Source organism: Rhipicephalus microplus, chromosome X (genome assembly GCF_043290135.1).
Source record: "Rhipicephalus microplus isolate Deutch F79 chromosome X, USDA_Rmic, whole genome shotgun sequence".
In the NCBI taxonomy this organism is placed as follows: Eukaryota; Metazoa; Arthropoda; class Arachnida; order Ixodida; family Ixodidae; genus Rhipicephalus; species Rhipicephalus microplus.
The window spans coordinates 287781576-287805207 of record NC_134710.1 but is presented as its reverse complement, the minus strand read 5'-3'; the positions used below and the strand labels follow the sequence as shown (position 1 = coordinate 287805207).

Genomic DNA, 23632 nt, shown 5'->3' with positions numbered 1-23632 from the left:
GTCGCAAAGTAGGTTGATTGCCATTTTCGCTTCCGAAACCACCTAAAAAACGGTCGTATGCAACGCCGCAGCGCGCGAGAACCGCACCAAGTAGCGCGGCAATTTCGGTCTCATTTTGAAGACGCATTTTTCTATTATCTGTTCCTAGCAGAAGAATGTTTTTCGTCTAGCAACAACGCAGCTATCGCGCATAAAGAAAAACTGAATACTCGCACATTGTCATTGGTGCGTTTTTGTCTTGTGGGGCAGTTCCCGGTTTCCTATTGGACGTGAAGGGATTCGTCTGCTAGACAGCGGCGTGCAAGCCGCCATTTTGCATAGAGGCCTAACAACGGCTGTGCATTCGGTGCAATGGCAGGCGGTCATCGGAAGTTCCTGAGTGCTCATGCGTTCGGAAAAAGCCGAAAACAGCGTCCGAGAGCCCGCACCTTATCACCAGCGAGACCTTCTGCCGCCGAGAACTCGGAAGAAGCAGGCTGTGCCAGCGCTATCAACGCCGCGGCACCCGCGATCACGGACGCAATAGCCGCGTCCCAAGATCACACAAGAGCTGTGCGCGTCGACACTCCCCTGGTTTCCGACGCTGAAAAAGTGGCCATCGAGTGTCGTGCGAGCGATGTTCTGCAAGATCTTTCATCGAAGTCTGCCACAAAACGCAAGCGGTCTCTTTTTCGAGACTCGGATGGAGCCGCAACGCCTGGTAACCCCGTTCACCGTCGTTAGCTTAGAGTTGGTCAACGAACTTCTTCAGTGTATGAAGTGCGGTGTGTGTGGCGGGCCTGGCAGAATCTCCAAGGAAGACCGCGAATATGGCATAGCCGCGAAACTTGTTCTCACATGTGACGAGTGCGGTAAACTGAGGACCGTATGGAGCTCGCCGAGAGCAGGGGGGGGGGGGGGGGGGGGACGGAGCGCACGGCCCCTTCGAAATTAACGTGCTCGCAGTTCGCGCGGCAATGAGCACAGGAAATGGGCAAACTGCGCTCAACGACATTTTTTCCGCCCTAAATATTTCACGGAGAGGCCTGCACACCAATACATACCAGGATTATGTGAAATTGAAAATGAACCCTGCCGCGCTCGTTATTGACGACTGCGCGAGCACCGTGAAAACGGTGTATTCCGAACTCAACTGTGGAAATCCTGGAAATATCGCCGTTTCCTTTGACGGGACTTGGCTGACCAGGGGCCACTCATCGCATATTTGTGTAGGGACCATGATTGAACTATTCACGGGTTATGTGCTCGACTTCGTCGTCCTATCGAACTTTTCTTTGGGCTGCCAGCTAGGGCCGAAGGAGGACAACCCAAGGTATGCCGAGTGGCTAGCTGGTCACACTTGCCAAAAGAATACCTCCAGTAAGCCAGGACAAATGGAGGTGGAAGCAGCACAAATTTTATTTGGCCGCTCATTGGAGAGACATGGGCTCCGCTACACAACCATGTTGTGTGATGGAGACAGCCGGGCCTTCAACAGTCGGCAGGACGCACAGGTATATGGCTTCGTGCCAATAGAAAAAGAGGACTGTGTCAACCATGTGCATAAGCGCATGGGCACAGCACTTCGAAACCTCCTGCAAAAACAAAGAGCCGAAGGAAAGCCAAGCGTTGGCGGCAAGGGCAAACTGACTGGCGAGCTGGTCACAAAGCTCGCGTCATATTATGGATGGGCTTTACAAAGCAACCAAGGAAGCATTGAGGCCATGAATAATGCTGTCTGGGCAACCTTTTATCACGTAGCATCTACTGATGCTACGTGATGCTACGTGAGTGCCCTTGGCACTCTCACTGCCCAACTGGTGAAGAGTCATGGTGCAAGTACAACAAGGCTGTTGCCAAGCAGGAGACTCCTCCGAATTATCGCTACAACCTGCCGGAGTATGTGGTTGATGCCTTGCGGCCTATTTACGTGCGCCTCTCTGACAAGAAATTGCTGGAGCGTTGTCAGCGAGGCAAAACACAACCCAAACGAGAGCGTGCACTCCGTCATCTGGTCGCTCGTGTCCAAAAACAAACACGCGTTGCTTTTCACCGTTGAAGCTGCTGTGGCCGAAGCTGTCGCAAGGTTCAACGCTGGCAAAGAGAGAGCAGATGCCGCCATATTGAAGGAGCTGCACCTGCAGCAGAGTGTTGTGGCCGCTGAAAGATGCTCAGAAAAGGACAGTCGCCGACTAGTGGCATCGGAGAAGCGTGAGCATGCTGAAAACTTCAAGCATGCCATGAAAATAAAGCGCACCAAGGAGAATGATGATGACTACATTCCTGGTGGCTTCTAACATAGTTAATACACCAATTCACACCTTTTCTTGTTAAATATAAGTGCTCAGCATGTTCCTAAACTTCTTTTCTCGTTTTCTCAAAACATTTTTCATCACACCCTAAGCCATTGCCCACAGTATCTTTTGATGTAGCAGTTGGATTTTGATAATTCTTGCAGTATTTGAAAGCTTATACATTGATTAGTGCAAGAAAACAAAAAAATGTAATATTTTTATTTACAATAGTGATTTAATTAGCAACAAACTTAAGCAACAGTATCAGATTTTTAATGAGTATACTTATTAAATAGTGGTTTTGGGACGTTAAACCCCACAAATCAATCAATCAATAATCTAATGAGTATACTTGTTAAGGCCATAACTCTGGTACCAATGAAGCTAAAAATAAAATTATGGTTTTGTTGCACTCCCTGGCCTTCATGGAATGCTGTCATATCAAATTTGTAGCAGTATTTGATGAGGAAGATGTCAAAAGGCTGGGCAGAATGCAAGTTTATGTAACATTCAATGCTTAAAAATCTAAAAGTGATAGCAAAAAACTAATTGCATATTTGTTTTCAGCTGTGAAAAATATGTATTGTATTAAAATTTCAGCTGGAAATACTGAAAACTAAAAAAAAAATTTCAGACCAGTGTCTCCTCTTAAAGTGCATTTAGATCAGTGGTTCTCAAATGGGGGCCCGTGGACCCTGGGGGGTCCAGAAAGCCATTTCTATGATCCGCAAAACACTGGCCTGCTTTTTTTTACATATTTATTATTATTTTTTACATATAAACTTCTGTTTAAGCGTGATTGATGAACTGTTCAAAATGAAGTGATGTGGCACGTTTGTTTGATATTTTTGGCAGCGATAAAAGGCACCTTTTCACGCTACAGTTGTGTTAATTTACCTACATACCCATCTCCCTCCCCTCCGCTGCAAGGAGTCCCCTATCCCTTCCACCAGTCCACAAGGGGTCCCCGGCAATGGCTGAGAACCACTGGTTTAGATCATCCATATTTGTTCTGCACAGAGTTCCGATTTCAGGTTATTGCGATATGCTCATTTATTTTTCAACTCCGAGTTTAAAAAGGTTGCTTTCTAGATGGCACATTAAATATTTGTGTTTTAAAAACTAAACATTATAGTAGAACACTAACTCCTAACTACACATATGAAATCAGCGCATGGATATACGTAAACACAGCAGGTCTCGTCAAACTCGATCAAGAAATTTAAGAGCTGCATTCCCTTTTAATATTGTAACAGACTAGAAAAAGGTAGAGAAGAGAAGCAGAGGAAGTCGAAGAGTCTTGGCACGATCGCAGTGTGCTGCCGCAAACGAGCATCGTTCACCTCCTGTAAATAAAACCATGTTATCACAGCTCGCTGTTACTGTTGTGGTGGAGGTGCTGCGTAATGTTAACGGCTAAAGGGGACCTGGTGTAGCGGTGGCCGGGCGCTTGTGACGTTGGCACGTCTCGCAGCTAGCAACGTAACGCTTTGTCGTTTCTTACATCTTGGGCCAGTAAAAGCGTTCCTGCGTGCGGTTCAGCGTTCTAATGAAGCCGAAGTGACTGGACGTCGCATTGTCATGCATGGCACGTAGAACTTCGAAGCGAAGGCTCTCGGGGACAACTAGAAGAAAACGTGCTCCAGGTCTGGAGTAGTTAGTTTTATAGAGCAACTTGTCTCGGACAGTAAAGCGACCACTGTGTTGGGAGGCACGTGCGGCGGCAAAAAGAGGATTCAAGTTGAGATCGTTGCGTTGTTCTCTCTGGAAATCAGCCGCGTTGGGGAACGTGCTTGTAACAGCAGCAAGGCAGTCGTCAAAATTCTCAGCATCGCAGTCAGTTGTCGCAAGAGGAATCCGGGAGAGGCAGTCTGCGTCAGCGCGACGACGGCCACTCTTGTACGACACAGTAAAGTCGTATTCCTGAAGTCGCAGCGCCCAACGTGCGAGGCGGCCAGAGGGGTCACGCAAACCAACCAGCTAGCATAACGAGTGGTGATCGGTAATTATCTTAAATGGCCTCCCGTAAAGATAACAACGAAACTTCTGTACAGCGAAAACAGCTGCCAGGCTTTCCTGTTCCGTAACTGTGTAATTGCGTTCTGATTTGCTCGGGCAACGGCTGGCATATGCCACGACATGCTCTGCGCCATTGTGACGTTGTACAAGCACCGCGCCTACACCGATACCACTAGCGTCCGTGTGGACCTCAGTCGGGCAAGATGGATCAAAGTGACGCAACAGTGGTGCTGACGTTAGTACAAACTTAAGTTGTGAGAATGCGGCGTCACACTCTGGTGTCCAGTTGAAGGTTGCATCCTGTCACAAGACGTTTGTCAGCGGATACACGATCTCCGCAAATCGTGGAACAAAACGACAAAAATATGTGCGTAGGCCGACAAGTGAGCGAAGTTCTCGTGCAGATTGTGGTGGTTTATGAGAGCTCACTGCTTCTATCCTGGGAGGATCGGGTCTGACGCCATCCTTGTCGACCAAGTGTCCAGCACCAGAGTTTGACGTTCGCTAAAGCGACATTTTTTTTAAATTCAGAACCAGCCCAGCTTTTTCGATGCAGTCGAGAACAAGACTGAGATGGTTGTTATGTTCCTGAAACATAACAGATGGCTGTTATGTTCCTGTTCCAGTCTTTTCTTTGTCGGCGGGTTCCATAGGTATTTGCCAATAAACGGACCGCAAAACAAGCGTTGAAAAATAGGAAGCGGCGTGCAAGCAATCTATGACGTCATCAATCCGCGGTAAGGGATATCCTTTTTTTTTCGTCACAGTGTTTAGACGCCTGTAATCTACACAAAATCTCCAGGAACCATCCCTTTTCCTGACGAGAATTACCGGGGCTGCCCACGGGCTGGACGACTCTTGCACGACACCTTTGTTTAGCATGTCCTTTACTTGTTCGGCGATAACTTTGCGCTCAGAGGATGACACTTGGTAGGGCTTTTGTCGGATGGGGTGTGCAGAGCCAGTGTCTATTCTGTGACGAGCGCGGGACGAGGGTAACTGAAGGGGTGCATCTCTATGTTTGAAGTCGAAAGCAGCAACATGCCGGGAAAGGACCTGCACCAGCGCTTGCCGTTCAGTCGTACTGAGAGTCTTGCTGATCATAGCGAGCATTAGATCTTCATTATGGGGAATATCACAAGCAGAGGAAGAGGTGGGGAGGTCCGTAGCTATTGCTGCTATCGAGTTGCATGAGGCTTCATCAAAGAGAGCTATCTTCATCCCGCGAGGAAGCACAACCGGCGTGGCAGAACAGTTCAGCGCCCACAATGAAATTTTGGGTGCTATAGGCAGTAATTGACCCTGATTTCACTGCAAACCTGGTAGATAAGTGACTATTCATAACTTTGAGTCAATAAGCAGAATCTCGATGATACGATTACGGTTGATGCAAATTTCGCGATATGAATTTTAATACTGTTTCGAATGGTCTACGTTGAACGGTCGAGCCCGCTTATAACGAGCCTGACGCGGCGTCCGTTTGCTGTATCCCTAAGTTCGTAGTAAATGAAACACAGCTTTTAAAAAAAGTTGCGAGTTAAAACACAAACTTCCTTTTGCCCAAAAAAGTCCGTGATGCAAGTGTTTCGAAGAGCAGAAGTTATAAGGGGTGTCTCGAGTTTATTTCCAATGGCAGCGTGCTCGTTCGCCTAGGCCCGTGCCATAAGCTGCATGAAGCACTGGCTCCAAAGTTTCGTCGTTCTTGCAATCCAATTCCCCCAATTGCTCTTGTCGCGTACTTCACTTCATTCACAATGCCCAAATCCGTGCACGGTTCTGCGGTGTCGGCATCATCATCTGCCGCAATGAAACCATAGCAACAGATGTCCCACCCGCTCTCCCATGTCGGAGTCGATGGTGCGCTGCCACAAATCGCCACCGCAGTGGTTCTGTTCGGAAGCTTCAGGCTCGGCATTGGGTCCAACATCGCCGACGAAGTCGGCCTCGCGAAAACATTTTCGCGTGCATGTAGCCGCCACTGCTGCCCACGAAATATTCACCATCTCCACAGCTGAATACCGGGACCCTGGAAGCGGCAAGTTGGTTGCCAGGTGGTCAACAGCTATGAGCAAGCGCTCCGCAACGGGGCACCTAACGCCCAAGCCAAGTGGTCACACTTTCGACGTTTTGTTGAGCGACAGGAAAAAATGTGCAAGGCCTCCCGTCCGCCATCCTGACCACACACGCGCATCGAGAGCGAGCAAGACGCGCACACGCAACACACAGGCCAGAACACATGGTACAGCTCTGGGCCCGCTTCTAGTCAGAAAACGAAACTAATTCGAGCCAGCGTGGCTGGCATCGTGGAGCAGTGGAGATGGTCGAAGGAGTTGTTATCAAGAGAGGAGAGCAGATTTGCGAGAGAAGGGCAAGGAGTTGCGATAGGGTGTGGAGAGAGAAGGATACAGCGGGAGGGCGACCTTGAAAACCAAAACACGCGGGAAGCAGGCAGGTCGGGTAGCTAGCTTAAAAGGTCTGCGAAACGCGCAACTCGCGTGTAAAAAAACTTGAAAAGAGTGCCTGTGCATGCAGAAGTTGAAGCACGGCGGCCTGGATCAGCGCCCGCAGCATTGCTCAAAGAATTGGTGGCCGTGGTCAAAAAATTGTTTTGTTGCGCCGGCGTGTTTGGTGACTTCAACATTTCGCGATTCGTTTCGCACAAATGAACAGCCATTTTCGCACTTCACGGTCACTCGGATATTGTTCGTTCTAAGAGAAAGTTCGTTTTACGTGGGGCCGTTATATGTGGCTCGACTGTATAAAATAGGCTGTCATTCGGTCACATACGAACATTTTTCCCAGCTGCCGTGGATGATACAAACGCGCAAATGACCATTTCACACAAGCGGCGCGACGCGGAGTGGCCACCCGCCCACCGTGACTGCTGGCGGGTTTGTTACACCCCACTTTTGTTCGCCTCTTGCGCTGCCCCAGCCACGCAAACAGCGAAGATGCGCTGCATTCTCTCTTCGCCTGCTCGCACCCATTTCCTGCGTGCCACCCGCAAGAAAGCAAAAACCACTCAAGCACGCCTCGGGAAACGAGTTTGTCAGGGAAAGAGGGGAGGGCGAGAGACATACCTGGCCTTTCTCGTTTCCTGCCCTGGTCACGTGCCCAACAAGGTACGTCAGCCCTTTCCAGGCAGCTTATTGGCTTTTTTCTTGTTTTTTATTGCAACGCTGTTTTCACGTGGTGTGGGGGCTCTCGTAAACGCCAGTTTTGCAGCTCCAACTGTGGTGTTCATATCGTCTTCCTGAGAGTTTTTAGACTGCCTAAGCTTGCCATGTGCCGAAAGATCGAAGCGTTCATTATGTTGGAAGCAAAGGCCCTTTCTTTCAAGGAGAAGATCTAAATTTTCAGGTAGGTTAACGAAGACCCCAACAAAAAGTGCACTGACTTGGCGAAATAGGCATAGTGCCGTCGACTCTCTGCACTATCGACTCTCTGCACTATCGACTCTCTGCACTATCGACTCTTTGCACTATTGTTAGGCAGCGAGAAGCAATCTTGAAAAATGCCCAGTACTTCGGCACGAATGTGAAGCAGGGGAAGACGGCTACACTCGTAAAGCTGGAAGACGTTCTGCTTATGTGGTTTCATGAAGTGGCGGCAGCCAGCGTCAACATGGACGGCAAGGTGCTACCCGAAAAAGTGGACAGCGTAGCGTTTTCTCTTGGCATCGACAACTTTCTAGTTTCCGGCGGATGGCTGCACCGTTTCAAATAACGGCATGGATTAGTTTACAGAGTTGTCAGCAGTGAAGCGAAGAAAGCGGACGAGTCGCAGCAGTACAACTAGCTCAATTTTCTGCCGGCTCTGATTTCGTACTACACACCAAGTGACATATTCAGCGCCGACGAGGTGGGACTCATTTACAACCTTCAGCCAGAGAGGAGCCTGTGTGTGAAAAGACAGGCTTGCCAGGGTGGAAAAAAAAGTAAGGAGCGTGCCAGCGTGCTTTTTTGTGTAAATGCTGAAGGCTCTGAAAAAATACAGCTTACTGTCATAGGCAAATCAAAACAGCCAAGGTGCTTCTGATCGGCAAGACATTTGCCTTTCTTGTACAAAAGAAACAAAAAAGCATGGATGACATCATATTTTTTTGTGAGTTTCTTGCAACTTTGGGCCGGAAAATGGCAGCAGAAAAAAAATTTTGCTTTTTGTCGACCAGTGTTCAGCCCATCCAAAAGACTTCATATTTAACGATGTCCCCATGAGGTTCCTGCCCGCAAACACGACAAGCGGTCTACAGCCGCTGGATATGAGAATAATTCGAAATGTCAAACATCATTGTAAAGGATTGCTTGTGCGGAGGCTTCTGGCGAAAATTTAGCGCACGCAAAGATGAAAACTTGAAGAATAGTCCCCCTGGACGCGCTAGATTTCCTTGGGATGTCCTTGGATAATGTGATGCAGGACACGATCACGAACTGTTTGCACAAGTGTAAATTTTTTTCGAGATAAGATCTAGCTCCGACAGAAGATAACGAAGAGCGAGACGCTGATTTGCACATCGAGGGTTGGGAGAACCTCGAAACTGAAGCTTTCGCGCGAGACTACGCCACCGCGGACGATAACATCACGACCTGTGGGCTGCGATCTATGGAAGAACTGGTTGACTAGGTTTAAGGAGACTGAGTCCGACAGTGACGGTGAAGACGCCGAAGTGTTTGACCTGCTGTCGACGTCGGAAAACCACCACGCCCTTGATATCCTGCGCCGCACCCTAAGCGCCGGCAACGCGAGAGAAGAAACCGCGGCATAGTTTTATGTCTTTCAGGCGGCATTCTTAAAGGACGACGGCAACTGCAGGAAACTGCAAAAGAACATTATGGACTTTTTCAGCAAGAAGTAGTTGATCACAATAAAGTTATCGTTCATCTTCATGATCACCTGTATCTTGTTTTGGTTCATACGAATTCGGGATGTTACGAATATTTTGCGTGTTTTCTTCGAATTCGTATCATCGAAAGTCTACTGTACCGTATGAAATTGATTTTTCGTGGTACACAAGCCTCATTTCTGCAGCAATTAGGACCAGTTTACAGTTTGAAATAAAATTTTGATGTTAAGTATTTTGATGTCAAGTTTCGGGCTGCGTTTATAATGAGATTAATTCCCGCAGGGGCATCTGCGCAAGCAGGCGTTTGGTGTGTTGCGACACCACGGACCTGAGCTAAAGGGGGGCTTCGACCTCTCCCACGCCTAGCTGTGCGTGGCTAGCCGTGTCCGGGGAAAAGGGGATCCTGGGGGTTAAGTCGACGCCGGTGATCGGATCTTTAAGGCCCCCCCGGCAGAGGCAACACCTATTTTGCCCAGGCTTCAAGTAGATGGCACCCCTGGGCTGACCCACCTAGGGGAAATCGGCAGTCGCCTTTTCCTATCTCTCTCTCTCGCTACATCTTAATCTTTATCTCTCACTTTTAGTCTGTCCTGTCTACTTCTCTCTTCTGTTTACTTGCAATTCTCCTGGCAGCAAGGCTTAACCCTGTGCAAATAGACTACCTTGGTCTAGGGGCATTGGGTTATGGCAGTGTTGTACGGCTCACATCTGCAAGCTTTCAGCATCCGCAAACTTGCAGCGTACCCTTGTTGGGCTCTGTGGTGGGTGGCCACCAACGCTGCTGAATAAAAATAAGACCGGCATGCGTCGAGTATCCCCCCTACTTACCGATCGTACCGGCTTAAAGCGAGTATGCACTGATGACGTAACTTTTTTCAACCAGCCAATAGAAACATTTTCTCACTTCCACGTTGTTCACTGTGAGATTACTGGAAAGCAAGCCAGGACCGTATCTCCTTTCGTTGTTGCCAGGTGTCTTATCGAAACTCTCGGGGCTGGATACAAGGTAACCAAAATGGCTAGCGGAGACCTCCTCCTCGAAATTCGGGACAAAGAACAATTTGAAAAGCTAGACGGCTTCTCAACTTTCGGTGACGTACTGATCACCGTAACACCACGCAGATCAACGAATGTAACTCGCAAAGTGGTATTTGACGCAGACTTACTTGACCTGACCGAAACTGAACTATTGGAGGGGTGGAAGAGTCGAAATGTGACTAATGTACAGAGAATTATCATCAGAAGAGATAACAAAGAAACGCCAACGAAACACTTAATACTTACGTTTGCTTCCAGTAACCTGCCGGAATCCATTCAAACAGGGTACACAAAGACCTCTCTTGGGCCATACATATGAAACCCTCGTCGTTGCTTCCAATGCTAGGTATGGCCATGGCTCTAAAAGCTGTCATGGTCTCCAGACTTGTGCACAATGTGGAGTCCTAGGCCACGTGTCTGAGAACTGCAAACAACCGCCACTCTGTGTAAACTGTGAAGGAAACCATGCCACATATTCACGCTTTTGTGCATACTGGAAAGAAGAAAAAGAGATAATTACATTCAAGGTGAAGAAGAACATTTCATTTAAGTATGCTCGGCGAAAAGTCTCACCATTCTCTGGACCTACATATGCTGATGCGGCGCGTCAGGGGCACCGCCGCACCAGCCCTCGTCACTCTTTCGGCCCGCGCATAGTGAGCCGGTGGTTGTGGCACCTGCCCCCAAGGCGGCTGTAGTCCAGGCTACTCCGCCTACTCGCGAACAGAGATCATAGACTCCTGGCTCCTCAGGTCTCCAGGCCCCGCCTCTCCAGGCGAGGCCCAGAATTCGAACTACCAGCTCGCACGTGCGGGCACCTAGTGCCTCCGTGGAGGCAATGAATACGTCGGTACCCTTGGGGCCAAAAGAGCGGCGTGGCTCCTTGGATCGCGCCAAGAAAACAAAAAAAGCAGATAACAGAGTTTGGTTACTGTTACTGGAATTCAAACTCCCCACCTAAACAGCCACTCGCTTTTCGTACACACAGCACTACTTTACTTTCATCATGAACACTCAAATTATACATTAGAACGTCAGGGGCCTTCTCAGAAACCTTGACGACGTCCAAGAAATTTTGCACGAACACTCGCCAAAAGTGCTGTGTGTACAAGAAACACACTTAAATTCAAAACACACCAACTTCCTCCATAAATATGTTATTTTGAAAGGACCGTGATGATGCCATGACATCATCCGGAGGTGTTGCCATTATAGTGAGTCAAGGGATTGCATGCACTCACTTTCAGCTCCTATCATCTCTTGAGGCAGTGGCTGTTCGAGCTGTGCTTTCAACAAACTGATCAGAATTTGTACTCTTTACGTACTTCAGAGCTATCACCTACAAAAAATGACTTCCAGTTCTTAATAGACGGACTTCCAGAGCCTTATGTTTTCTGTGGAGACATGAATGCGCATAGCAAGGGATGGGGCGACTCGTTGCGACGCGCGAGGTCGACTGATTGAACAGTTCCTTCTCTTGTCGAGCGCGTTTCTTCTGAATCGAAAAGAACCAACCTATTATAATCTCGCTAATAATACCTACTCCTCCTTAGATTTAAGCATAGTATCTCCGTCTCTTGTGTCTCTACTCCAGTGGAAAGTCATCAGTAATCTCTACGGAAGTAACCACTTCCCCGTAGTTTTGAGCACAACTACAGCAACTGAGTGTCCACAACGGGTTCCCAAATGGCTCATAAACAGAGCTGACTGGGAACAGTTTTATACCATCGCTCGTTTAGGTTGGAGTGACATATGTACTTTGAACATTGATGGTGCTGTCAACTACTTCATAGCAATTTTGATTGCTGCTGCAACAAAATGCATCCCACAAACAAATGCACACCCTGGAAAACGCCGTGTGCCATGGTGGAACTCTGAATGCCGAAACGCGTGCAAACAGCAAAACAGAGCTTGGAGGTTGCTTCGGAACTCACCAACAGCCAAAAATCTTGACACCTTCAAGAAAATAAAGTCTCAAGGCAGGAGAACGCGTCGGCAGGCCAGAAGAGAAAGTTGGCAGAAGTTTTTGTCAGGGATCAATTCATACACACAGGAGGCTAAAGTCTGGAACATGGTCGGTAGGATAGCAGGAAAACAAGTACACACACTTCCACTCGTAAACACTCAGGGTGATACCTTGGAAGATCAGGCAAACTTCCTCGGTGCACACTTCGAACAGGTGTCCAGCTCGTCCCGCTATACTGACACTTTCCAAAAATATAGAACAAGAATAGAAAAGCAGAAACTCGAACACAAATGCAATAGATACGAGGCATATAACCAAGCTTTCAGCTACGCTGAGCTCCAAACATCACTAAACTTCTGCAGTAATTCCGCCCCAGGTTCTGACCGTGTGGTGTATGAAATGTTAAAAAACCTACCAATCGAAACACAAAAAAACCTTACTTTGTTTGTACAATGCTATGAGGTTCTCTGGCGCTATCCCTACTTCCTGGAAAGAGGCTATTGTTATTCCCACTTTGAAACAGGGCAAGGACCCTTCTTCAGTTTCGAGTTATAGAGCTATTGCACTTACAAGCTGCCTGTACAAACTTTTTGAAAAAATGAGACTGCATACTTGTACATTTCCTTGAAACAAACAATTTGCTCGACCAATTCCAGTGCGAGTTTCGAGAGGGTAGATCCACCACCGACCACCTAGTTCGTATTGAGGCACGGATCAGAAACACTTTCATTCATAAGCAATACTTTCTCTCTGTGTTCCTTGATATCGAAAAGGCATATGATACAACATGGTGCTTTGGAATATTAAGAGACCTGTCCCACCTTGGCGTGCGTGGCAGAATGTTTACTATAATCGAAAGTTACTTGTCAAACCGGACATTCCGCATTCGAGTAGGCAGCGTTCTTTCCCAAACATTTGTCCAAGAAACAGGCGTGCCGCAAGGTGGTGTACTTAGTTGCACACTTTTTATTATCAAAATAAATTCTTTGCGCTTGTTTATCCCTCGCAATATGTTTATTGTACATATGTCGACGACGTCCAGCTTGGCTTTAGATCTTGCAATCTGGCCATGTGTGAGTGGCAGGTTCAGCTTGGTTTGAACAGTCTCCAATTGGGCAGAAGAAAATGGGTTCCGACTGAATGCACAGAAAAGCATGTGTGTGTTGTTCTCCAGGAAGAGAGGCATTCATTTTGAACCCAATATTCAACTGCATGGGCGTCTTTCTGTGAATACTGAACACAAATTCTTAGGCCTAATCTTGGACACCAAGCTAACCTTCATACCACACATCAAGTATTTAAAAAACAAGTGTATAAAAGCCATGAACGTTTTAAAAGTATTGTCACGCACTGCATGGGGAAGTGACAAGAACTGTGTTGAATTTATATAAAAACCTCATACGTACCCGCCTAGACTATGGGGCAATAGCATATCAGTCTGCTACACCTACTGCCCTTAAAATGCTTGATCCTGTTGTCATCTAGGCATCCGCCTCTCAATGAGTGCCTTTCGCACTAGCCCCGTGGAAAGCCTGTACGTGGAATCGAACGAATGATCGCTCCACCTACAGAGGTGTTACATGTCTTATAAATATTATCTTAATGTAAACGCAGACAAGGATCACCCATCACATTCCACAATTAATGACATGTCAAACCTTGCTGTGTATGAGAAACGGCCTTCTATGAGACAGCCCTACTCACTCCGTGTGAGGTGCCTAGCGAAGGAAACCGGTGTGCCACTTGAGCACCGTTTGATGGTTCCTGCAGTATGCCTGCCACTGTGGCAGTGGCAGGCGATAGATTGCGACGTGTCTTTCTTGGAGGTTACGAAACATGCACCAATTGCACATATTCACACATACTTCCTAGAACTACAACAGAAATACATATGTCCCGAGTTCTTTACGCATGCTTCAAAGTCCAACACTTCTGTCTCGTATGCAGCCGTCAGCCTATCCTTTTCGGAAGCCGGCGTTCTGCACTCTGATACAAGCATTTTCACCGGCGAAGCTTATGCGATACTTGCGGCAGTTTAAAACAAATAAAACTACAAACGGCAATAATATATATAGATTTCCTAAGCGTAGTAAAAGCTCTGAAAACTCTTAAAAAGCACAAAAGCACTGACCTTGTCTCGCTTTATTCGCTCTTATGCACACTCTACTCATTCAAGCAGCATGTTGTAGTCCGCTGGGTGCCAGAACACAGCGAAATAAATACAAGGCAACGTTCTGGTGGACCAGCTAGCTGGATCCACCAACAAAACCGCTACTAATACGTCGATACCAATTCCTGCACTCGACTTGAAACATCTTCTAAAACAAAAGCTCAGGAATTATTGGCAGAGCTCATGGGACACACACACAGGTAATAAATTGCATGTCATCAAGCCCCAACTTGGTCATTGGCCGCCAGTATCAAAATCGCGCCACACAGGAGTAATCCTTACAATGTTAAGAACAGGACATACACAGACAACACATTCATTTCTTTTGTCTGGGGGCGGTCCACCTTTGTGTGACAGATGTGGAGAAGTACTCACCATACTTCACATTCTAATCCAGTGAAAAGAATTAGACACGCTGAGAAGACAACACTTTTTTACCCTACCGACAACAGATACCACTTCATCCTGCAATGTTCGTCGGTAGGAAACCACTTTTCACACATAAATCATTGTTGGCTTTTTTGAGAGACGTTCGTACTTTTCACGTCATGTACCCGAGCATTCCATAGCACGACCTCTCCAGAGAGGTTTCCGCTGCGGTGGCTACACTGAACAAAGCACTTTCCTCACTGCCCTTGGACGCAAGGGTGTGAACGATCGAGGCACTTGTGCTACTGCCATACATGTCCACCATGGTTTTTATTATCACAAACTTTTACCTTCCATTAACACCACACATTTTTTCACGGCATGGTCATGATTTTATTACTTCTATGTTTTTACCTGCCTTAGTGCGAGGAATTTTAAGGTCCTTTTACAGCCGCTTATCACAATTATTGTCCACAACCTTAGTACCATGAACTGGCGCTCTTTGGCCATGAAATGGCCCTTGCGCCACAAAACATCAAACATCATCATCATAATGAGATTAAGTACAGTTGTTGGCTATCTGTAAAGCATTACCGTCAGAGCCACAGTCAGAGCCATTAGAATATTGCTTCATCAATTAAAAATTAGTGCTTTCTAGTTCTGGAGTTTTTCAATTTGTGGCTTTTTTTCCTCTCCAGAAAGAGCCAAATGCTGAAATCCAAAACTGGGCTAAATTTTATGGGAGTGTAAAGCACGCCTAAGTATATTCAACTTCTAACACAGTTGAAATCAAAATGGTGCAATTATAGATTGTAACGTGAACTCGGAAAGGCAGTTTCATAATGAAAATGAGCTAAATATACATCTGTTTCAATCAAACTGAGCCACATTTATTAAACCAGCACTGTGCCAACGTTCGTGACCGAAACAAAATAACCAACATAGTCTCATGCAATGTTTTGTTGGTGTCCTAGTAGCTTTGCTTGGGTTCTTACGTTCCAAAATTATTTTTTTAGGGTTAGTTGGCACTTATTGAAGAACATAATGTTCTAGAATACAACTCGATTACAAAGAGTAAGAGGTCGACTTTCCTGCTTCTTTTTTCCCCTTAAGTGCCTACTTTCAATTTTAGCGGTAGAGTATCATGGCCTCTTTTCACTCCGACACAGTATGCAGTAGACTATTAGTAAACGGAAATCTGTTTAACAGAACAACTGCCAAAATGGAACAAATGCTTCTGACAAGATTGGTTTCGTTCTTGCATTGTGCACCCCTATTCATCTATCTCTCAGTAAATGGAACTCCTGTTATATGGAACACATTTTACTTGTTCCTTCAGGTTTCATTTAATGATAATCTACTGTATTTTAAATAAAAGACTATTCCTTGAAGAAGGGATCAGAAAGGCTTCAGCATAAAACGAGCTAGAAGGAACAAAAGCTGAAGGACTTTTCAAGGCATTCTATAAATTCCATTGGTAAGATACTGCTGACAGTCAAAAACAGCGTTTCTTTTGCCAGGAAAGACCAGTCGTTTTACAGCGAAAGCTGTTATGAGATCACAACTCGGGTCACGAGCAGTTGCCCGCCGCCGCTAGTGACCGTAACCACATCGCACAAATTTAGAAAAAAAAAAACTAGCACCAATGACACAGTGGGGCTCGAATCCGGGTTCGCTGGGTGCCAGCCCAGTACTCTACCACTGAGCCACGTTGGTGCTTGGGACTTGTTGGCAAACTTGACTTAGGCAGGCTTCATTTCGGGAAAGCAATCGCGTTAATACGATTTATAAAGCGTTCTAAAACAGCGTAAGAACAAGCAGCCGTCGCACAATGCGAATAGCGTAATGAGTGGGTCGTCCAATGCTCCAAGCTATTACAAAAGCTTGTTTTTGTTCAGCTATAAACTGTGGCGCATACCCACTTTAGGCATAATTCTTCATCGTCGTCAGCCACTGCATGAACAATTGGCACAGAATTCTTTGCAATAGTTTAGCGGATACTACGCTTCTCAGAAGAATGACGAAAAATAGCATAGTGAATGCCGGCCTACTACCCTAAAATCTTTATTATTAATGATGTAGTGGGCATCAAGCAAGTGTGCTTGCAGCAGTTACCCAATGAGTGTTTAGAAAAGGCACTGAAAGGCCGCTCTTCTAGCTTTCGCTGTGACTGTGTTGCGCCTTCCACGCAGGCCTGGTGTACTTTTGAAGCCTGGGAATCGCCATTACGCCCATACGACGAAGCATGGCACCATGGGACACACAAGGATGATGTTAATTTTATCGTGAAATATAGCTATACTATACATTTAGATTGTTTTATACTTATTTAGCAAGCTAATTTAAGTCCAAATGAAATGTTCTATTGCATGTAAACCAAAATATTTTTTAAAAGCCGCATTGGATAAGCGCACTAAATAGATAATTACTGATGTGTGATAGAAAGACGCTCCAACTATGCCTTTTTACTAACAGAGCCACAACTCCCTGCAGCGAGGGCACTATTTTACCGTATCGTGACCCCATTTGGCGCAATGGCTGCCGACGGCAGTAAACTGGCATTGACAAAAGAACGAGATTGCATAAATGGGGGTTATGGAGGATTGTTTGCAGGAGACCCTGCCACACGACTGCGATGCACGTACAGGGGATTCCCAAAGGCGCGGTAGGGAACGCAGCGGAACTACACGTTAACTGTCACAAATTTCCGTCTGTCACCTGACATGCGTTGCTGTTGCAACAGAGATCTATATGTGATGACCACATTGTAATGTTACCAAAAAGTGCATGGGCCTTTCTTTGTTTGTTTCTTACTTTGTTTGCCGTTGTGGGTAAAACACTCCAGCTCATTCGCATGACCATATATATGTGCTACCATGACATTTCTTAACTATAAAGAGAATACATGTTTTTAACTTGTAGCACAGCTGGCATATGACTCGTCAGGCCTCGACGCATGCACATACCTTTGTATGGCGATTCATTAGTGAAAACTGCCGCGGCTACACATGAAACGCGCTACCATTGTACGTCAAGCTGAGCGTGCCTCTATCTAGTTGCGTGCAGTGGATCAGTTACTAAGCTCACTTTAGCACCACTCCCTGTAATGTACCCGTGCATTTGCCCTTGCCCAGTTTTTTTTCCTTTTTTTCCCGTGTTCACTCAGCACGGGACCAAGCGAAGGTGCAATGACTATTTTGTCGAGCCAGTACGGCGGTGGTGAGTTGCCTACGTTTCCACGAGCGGTGTGCATTTTATTGAGGTGGTCCTACGCACAAGGGTACGGCAGTAGACGGCGTGGTCGATACGCTTACATGAACAGTAACAGCACTATAAACTGCTAAGTTACGCGTACTGCGGAGCAGGCGGTACACGATTTAGATTGGTTGAAATGTAATCATTTTGTAGGCGATGACGTGCAGGCATCATTGTACCAGCACTGAAGTTGTAGTAATCACTGCATGATCTACTATTGATGCTTTTATCGCAAATGTGCAAAATCGTAAGTTGTTCACATTGCGACCGAATATGCCATTTGTATTCGTGTTGGTTCGAATATTCAAGTTTTTGAATATGTAATTAGTGAATTGAATACGAATATTACAAATGCAATATTACAAATTGCCCGCCTTTACTGCCTGTCCGCTGACACGAGTATCAGAAGAGCAAAATAGTAGGAGCCAGAGCGGCAACAACAGCCATTGAAACTTTCCACGATATACGTCGTCAGTGAATCTGACAAGGCATGGCTGGAGCAGAGATATGTCACCAAGTGGAAAGTCACGTCGGCTTCTTTCTTGACGTCTTTTTTTCTTTCTGAAAGGTGTATTCGGCAACATCACATTTACACGGGGCTTTTAGCTTGTATGTATACTTTTTAATGTTAACGTGTTACCATAATACCAGATTGCGTTCACAGTATTACCGGAATGCATGTCTTTGCAAAGTTTTTGCACCCCATGCATAAACGTTCATGTAAATACATAAACATTTGCTTGAAGTTTGCGCTAACCACTGAATGGAGATGGTAACTACAGTTAACTATATTTAATTTAGATAAGTTTAAATCACCACAGCAGCTTATTCATAAACGAAGTTTTGCGTGGGCACAGTATCTCGGGATACAAAAAGGTTTGTTGGAATACAGAATTACTGGACGATGGTGTTGACATTTTGCGACACATTGTGTAATCACAGTCACTGACACATTTGTATTTGCCTAGCGTTTTTTAGGAAACAAATTATTTTTAAAAAGCGACTTACTTGTAATTACACTGCTTCAAGGCATTCACACCTGAAGTCAAATGCATGATGTCTCTGCTATAAAAATTTTGTGCCTCTTTGGTTCAAATGGGCCCTTTGAGATGATACCACATATACAGTCTAACCAAGTAAAAACTGAACTTTTTACTACTCACCGCATTCGTCCTAGTAACACCAAGCAGTTCTTTTTTTATGAATCAAACAGAAAACAGACAAGGGGCATTTTAGTTGATGTTTTTATACCGGAAGATTCTTTTTTTGTTGCGACTGGTTTGATTACTAGTGCTTATTGTAGTTATGACTCTTGACGTATTGGTATTATTTTGAAATGTCCCACATGTGGCACTTGCGATGTGCATTTACCTTAATTTCTCGATTAAGTAGTGCACTGCTGTTGATAATATTGGCATTTTAAATGCTCTCAAACATTGACCTTTCACTCCAAGGTAAATCGTTATTTGCCTTTCGTGTCCCTTTAATTAAATGCTGGAAAACAATATAAGTGTCTGAATAAGGAGTGTTTGTTCTGATAAAAATATAAAGCTGTGTGTAAGGTCTTTCAATACAATCGAATTAATCAAGAGATGAATAAACTGCTATTGGAATAAATGGAAGGCTACTAAATTTACTTTTTTATTCATATCCTGTTTTCAGAGCGCATTTTGGTTGTAATATTTTGTCCTAAAAATATTAGATCCTCATAATTTTTTTTTCGTGTTGTTGTAATGCAATGCTTTTGTTCTTTTTTTAGGAACTGTAACATGGATGTTAAAGGGGACGATAGAGTGACGGCTGGGGAGGAGTACCATGTCTACTACTTCAGCTCTCAAGGAAAGGGTCCCGGTGGTGACAGAAACAGGGATCTCAGGGTTCAAGCTGAAGATTGTGTGCCTGTGCAAATCAAGAAAATTGAGGATCCATTCGAGGTACTCTATTTTTTCTTCATTTCGAGCATATACTGTACTCTCAGTAAATAGGAATCGGTTAAACTGAACTGCTGCTTAGATGTTACAAGTACGTCTGACCTAATTGATTTAGTTTTTGCATTCTGCACTCCTGGTCATCCTTGAGTAAACAGAACTCCTGTTAAACAGAACATATTTTCCTGGTCCCTTCAGGTTCCGTTCCATGAAAGTCTACTGTATTTTGTCCTTTTGTTGTTCAGCATGGACTCCTAGGCAGCTCAGTGCCTAAGTTGTCCTGCCACTCGGCACAAGTTTGCGAGTTCAATTCATGATTGAAGTAACGAAAATGTTACTTAAAAATATTGAAATAGCTCATACACAATCTTTTTATACTCACGGGTATTCTCATGCAATCACTCTGGGAAATATTTTCGCTTGCTCAAATAATTTTGCTTTACTCTGCACCGAAAATGTGCTACAAAGCTCGCTACAGCCAAACAAACAGTATGATATCTCGGAAATCGTTCAATGTATGAAGTATTTTGATATTTCCAAACCTGCTTTTGATGAATTTCACTAGGTAGATCCTGCTCAAAACGCATTACTGCTCCGAAACTATTCCCACGCGGTCTTTGGTGCCTTCATGTATCGTCCTCCGCAACGTGGCGTGCCAACGCGAGCTCCTATCATCGTTATCATCATCACCTGATGGGCTTTCTGTGACATGGTGACTGTGCAAAACAATCTAAGTTTCGCTGCCAGGGCGAAACAATGAATGTAGCAACTACAGATTGGAATGTTATATGAAGTAATGCTATCAGCTCTTTTGTATCCAACAGTGTGTAGATCTATGATGAAATATGTCAGAAAATATGGTGCTTTTATGGAGTGAAGCAGTTTTACTACTCTGTAATCTCAGCATGATGTCCGCAGGCGATTCGCCGATGTCCGCCAAGATAAGAGTGTTCTTGTCCTCTCAAACGGTCATGTCAGCAGTTGTGTTTTGTCAATGCGAGAATTTTTCAACACATTCTCTACAGTGTGTTTAACTACGCATTGCTCTGCTTATCTATGTTCTCCTCTCTGTTCTCATCTCTGCTGTGGCGGTCTGATGACCTTAGCATAAAATGTTTACGTTATTATTTTTTTCATAGTCTCATTGTTTCTATAATGAAAGTAACATTCATCAGATTAACTTTAGTCTTCAGTCAAGTGTATGAAAAGCATTGCTAATCTTTTCTCTGGGCTATATCTCTGTCAGCTGTGACATACACATACATATTATTTCTTTGCAAGTCTGGTTGGTTCATCAGCATTGAATGTTTACTAAAAACTAGTGTAATTCTTCATGCTTCCCAGAAGTAAAAAAATTGAAACTGTGGCGATGCATGAACTCGAAAATTCGCTCCAAAACTAACTTGCATTCTTCTGAAGCTCTCCCTTTAATGCTCCAAATTTGCTTCTAAACTCTTCTTTTACCGGCTCAAAGCTGCTGCTACAAAACAGCATTATCCGTTCTCCCTGAGCTTCTCCTAAAAGCTGGTGCCGCTTCCACCCCTGTGCATATCCTGTAGTCCATGGTTACGCATTCCAGGTGACAGATGTGGATCATAGCTACCAGAAATGTCCACCCGGAAAATAAAATGAGAAAATTCATAATTCAATATTCTTAAACTTGCATCTTGTCCTCTCCCCCCTATTTCCTCCCTCACAATTTTTTTCACACAGCTACGTGATATATATATATATATATATATATATATATATATATATATATATATATATATATATATATATATATTATTATTATTTGAGAAAAGACCTCGCAAAACGAACGGGCAGAGCCACTACACAGACGATGATGATGATGACCCAGAGTGGCAACGAGGACAAAGAGACAAGCTTATGATGGTGATTGTGATCATGCAGGGATGATGACGATGTAAGTAACAAATGCCCACACGAATTCCCCCCACTTGGAAGCGGACACCCTGGCCGCCGTAAGTCAAAGTGACGGGGCACGTCGCATGAAAGGTTTCATGCGACAAATGTGGACAATCTCTGTGCTGGGGTAGCGGCGGTCTGTTGGGGCGACGAGTGGTGTGACACGATAATTAACTGGCGAAGTTTGTTTAAAACTATGTATGGCCCGATGAAGCGTGGTTAAAATTTGTCACAAAGACCAGGAGTGCGAATAGGTGTCAAAAGCAGCACCTCGTCACCAGGTTGGAAAGACACAACGCGGTGGGATTCATCATAGATGATCTTCCGCTCGTGCTGTCTCGCTTCAGTATTGATGCGAGCCTGATGGCGAGACTGGGTCTGGCGGGAAATGTATTCTTCGCTAGAAGACTGACATGAATTCCCATGGCTGTTAAAGAAGGAGACGTCGAGAAAGGTAGTCGGGGTGCGTCCGTACACGAGGTAAAACGGTGAGTAGCAAGCTGTTCGCTGAACGGCGGTGTTGTAAGCAAATGTCAGGAATGGTATAAGAGTATCCCAGTTTTTGTGGTCGGGTTGGACGTAAACGGCTATCATGTCAGCAAGGGTTCGGTGAAATCTTTCTGTGAGACCATTTGTCTGAGGGTGGTAGCTTGAAGCTGTCTTGTGAGTAGTTCCAGAAGCGCGCAGTACTTCATTTACCATTTGTGACAGGAACACTTTGCCACGGTCACTATGCAGTACACGAGGAGCCCCATGACGCAGTATTATTGCGTGAAGAATAAAGTCTGCAACTTCCACAGCTGAGCCTGTAATAACAGAGGAAGTCTCAGCGTAGCGTGTCAGGTGGTCCACGGCGGTCACTATCCATCGTTTGCCAGCAGATGTGACGGGGAGAGGCCCGTAAAGGTCAACACCTACAACCTCGAACGGCATTGAAGGGCAAGGAAGTGGCTGTAGAGGTCCAGCAGGTGCAGACGCGGGGTGTTTACGACGCTGGCATGGGTAGCAGGAGCCGACGTACCGCGCTACACTAGAAGAAAGGCCAGGCCAGTAATGACGACATCGAATGCAGTTAAGAGTTTTTTAAAACCAAGATGACCAGCAGTCAAGTCGTCGTGGAAGGCTTCGAGCACCTGAAGTCGAAGAGAGCGTGGCAGTACAGGAACCCAGCGCTGACCGTCAGGGTGATAGACGTGGCGGTAGAGAACCCCATTCTCCAGCTTAAGGGGGGACGCGGCTTTGGGATCGCGAAAAATGGCAAAAAAATCGATTTTTTGAAACTCAAGTTTTCAGTTTCTGGAACCCTTTTTCTATCTGGTTCCAGAATATCTACACTGAAAACCGCGCAGAAGTGCTTCGGAAAATTCGTTTCACCCACCTAGGTAGCAAAACTTTTTCTGGAAATGGCAAGAAAACGGCGATTTTCAAAAAATTATAGCTTCGCGATGCTTGGGCCGGGAGCCGGCTTCTTGGGCTCATCGGAAAGAGCATTTCTTCGTGTTTAACTTTCACGCCTCAGCTGGCGTGAAAGTTAAACACGAAGCAACAACGAGCAACAACAAGCGAGCAAAAGGCAAATGTTTGAAGGTCGTTTTGAGGCCCTTGATTGGCCGTGGCCGCCATGTTGCCTCAGCTCGCCTCGCCATTGGCCCGATGCTCGCTCCGGGACATCGTCTGCTGCTTGTGCGTCGCAAGGACATGGCTCTCGAAAATCGCCACTTCGTGACGTGTTCACGGCTTGATAATCATTTAAGATATAACTACGCTTTAGTTACGAGCAGTAAGCGGATGCGCGATCAGCTTACTATGAGCGGGAGCGCAGTCTACGAGCGCCGCGCGTCA

The 23632-nt window shown here is 45.6% G+C and overlaps 1 protein-coding gene across 7 annotated transcripts in view; it reads left to right on the top strand.

Annotated features, from left to right (window-relative positions):
- Nucleotides 1-23632, top strand: part of Dora (zinc finger SWIM domain-containing dorado) — a 254430-nt gene that overhangs the window by 94924 nt on the left and 135874 nt on the right. For all 7 annotated transcript variants that reach the window (XM_075879288.1, XM_075879287.1, XM_075879290.1 and 4 more), the window contains exon 12: nt 19693-19867. In XM_075879288.1, coding sequence (XP_075735403.1) covers nt 19693-19867 — 175 coding nt within the window. The remainder of the gene's footprint in view (nt 1-19692; nt 19868-23632) is intronic.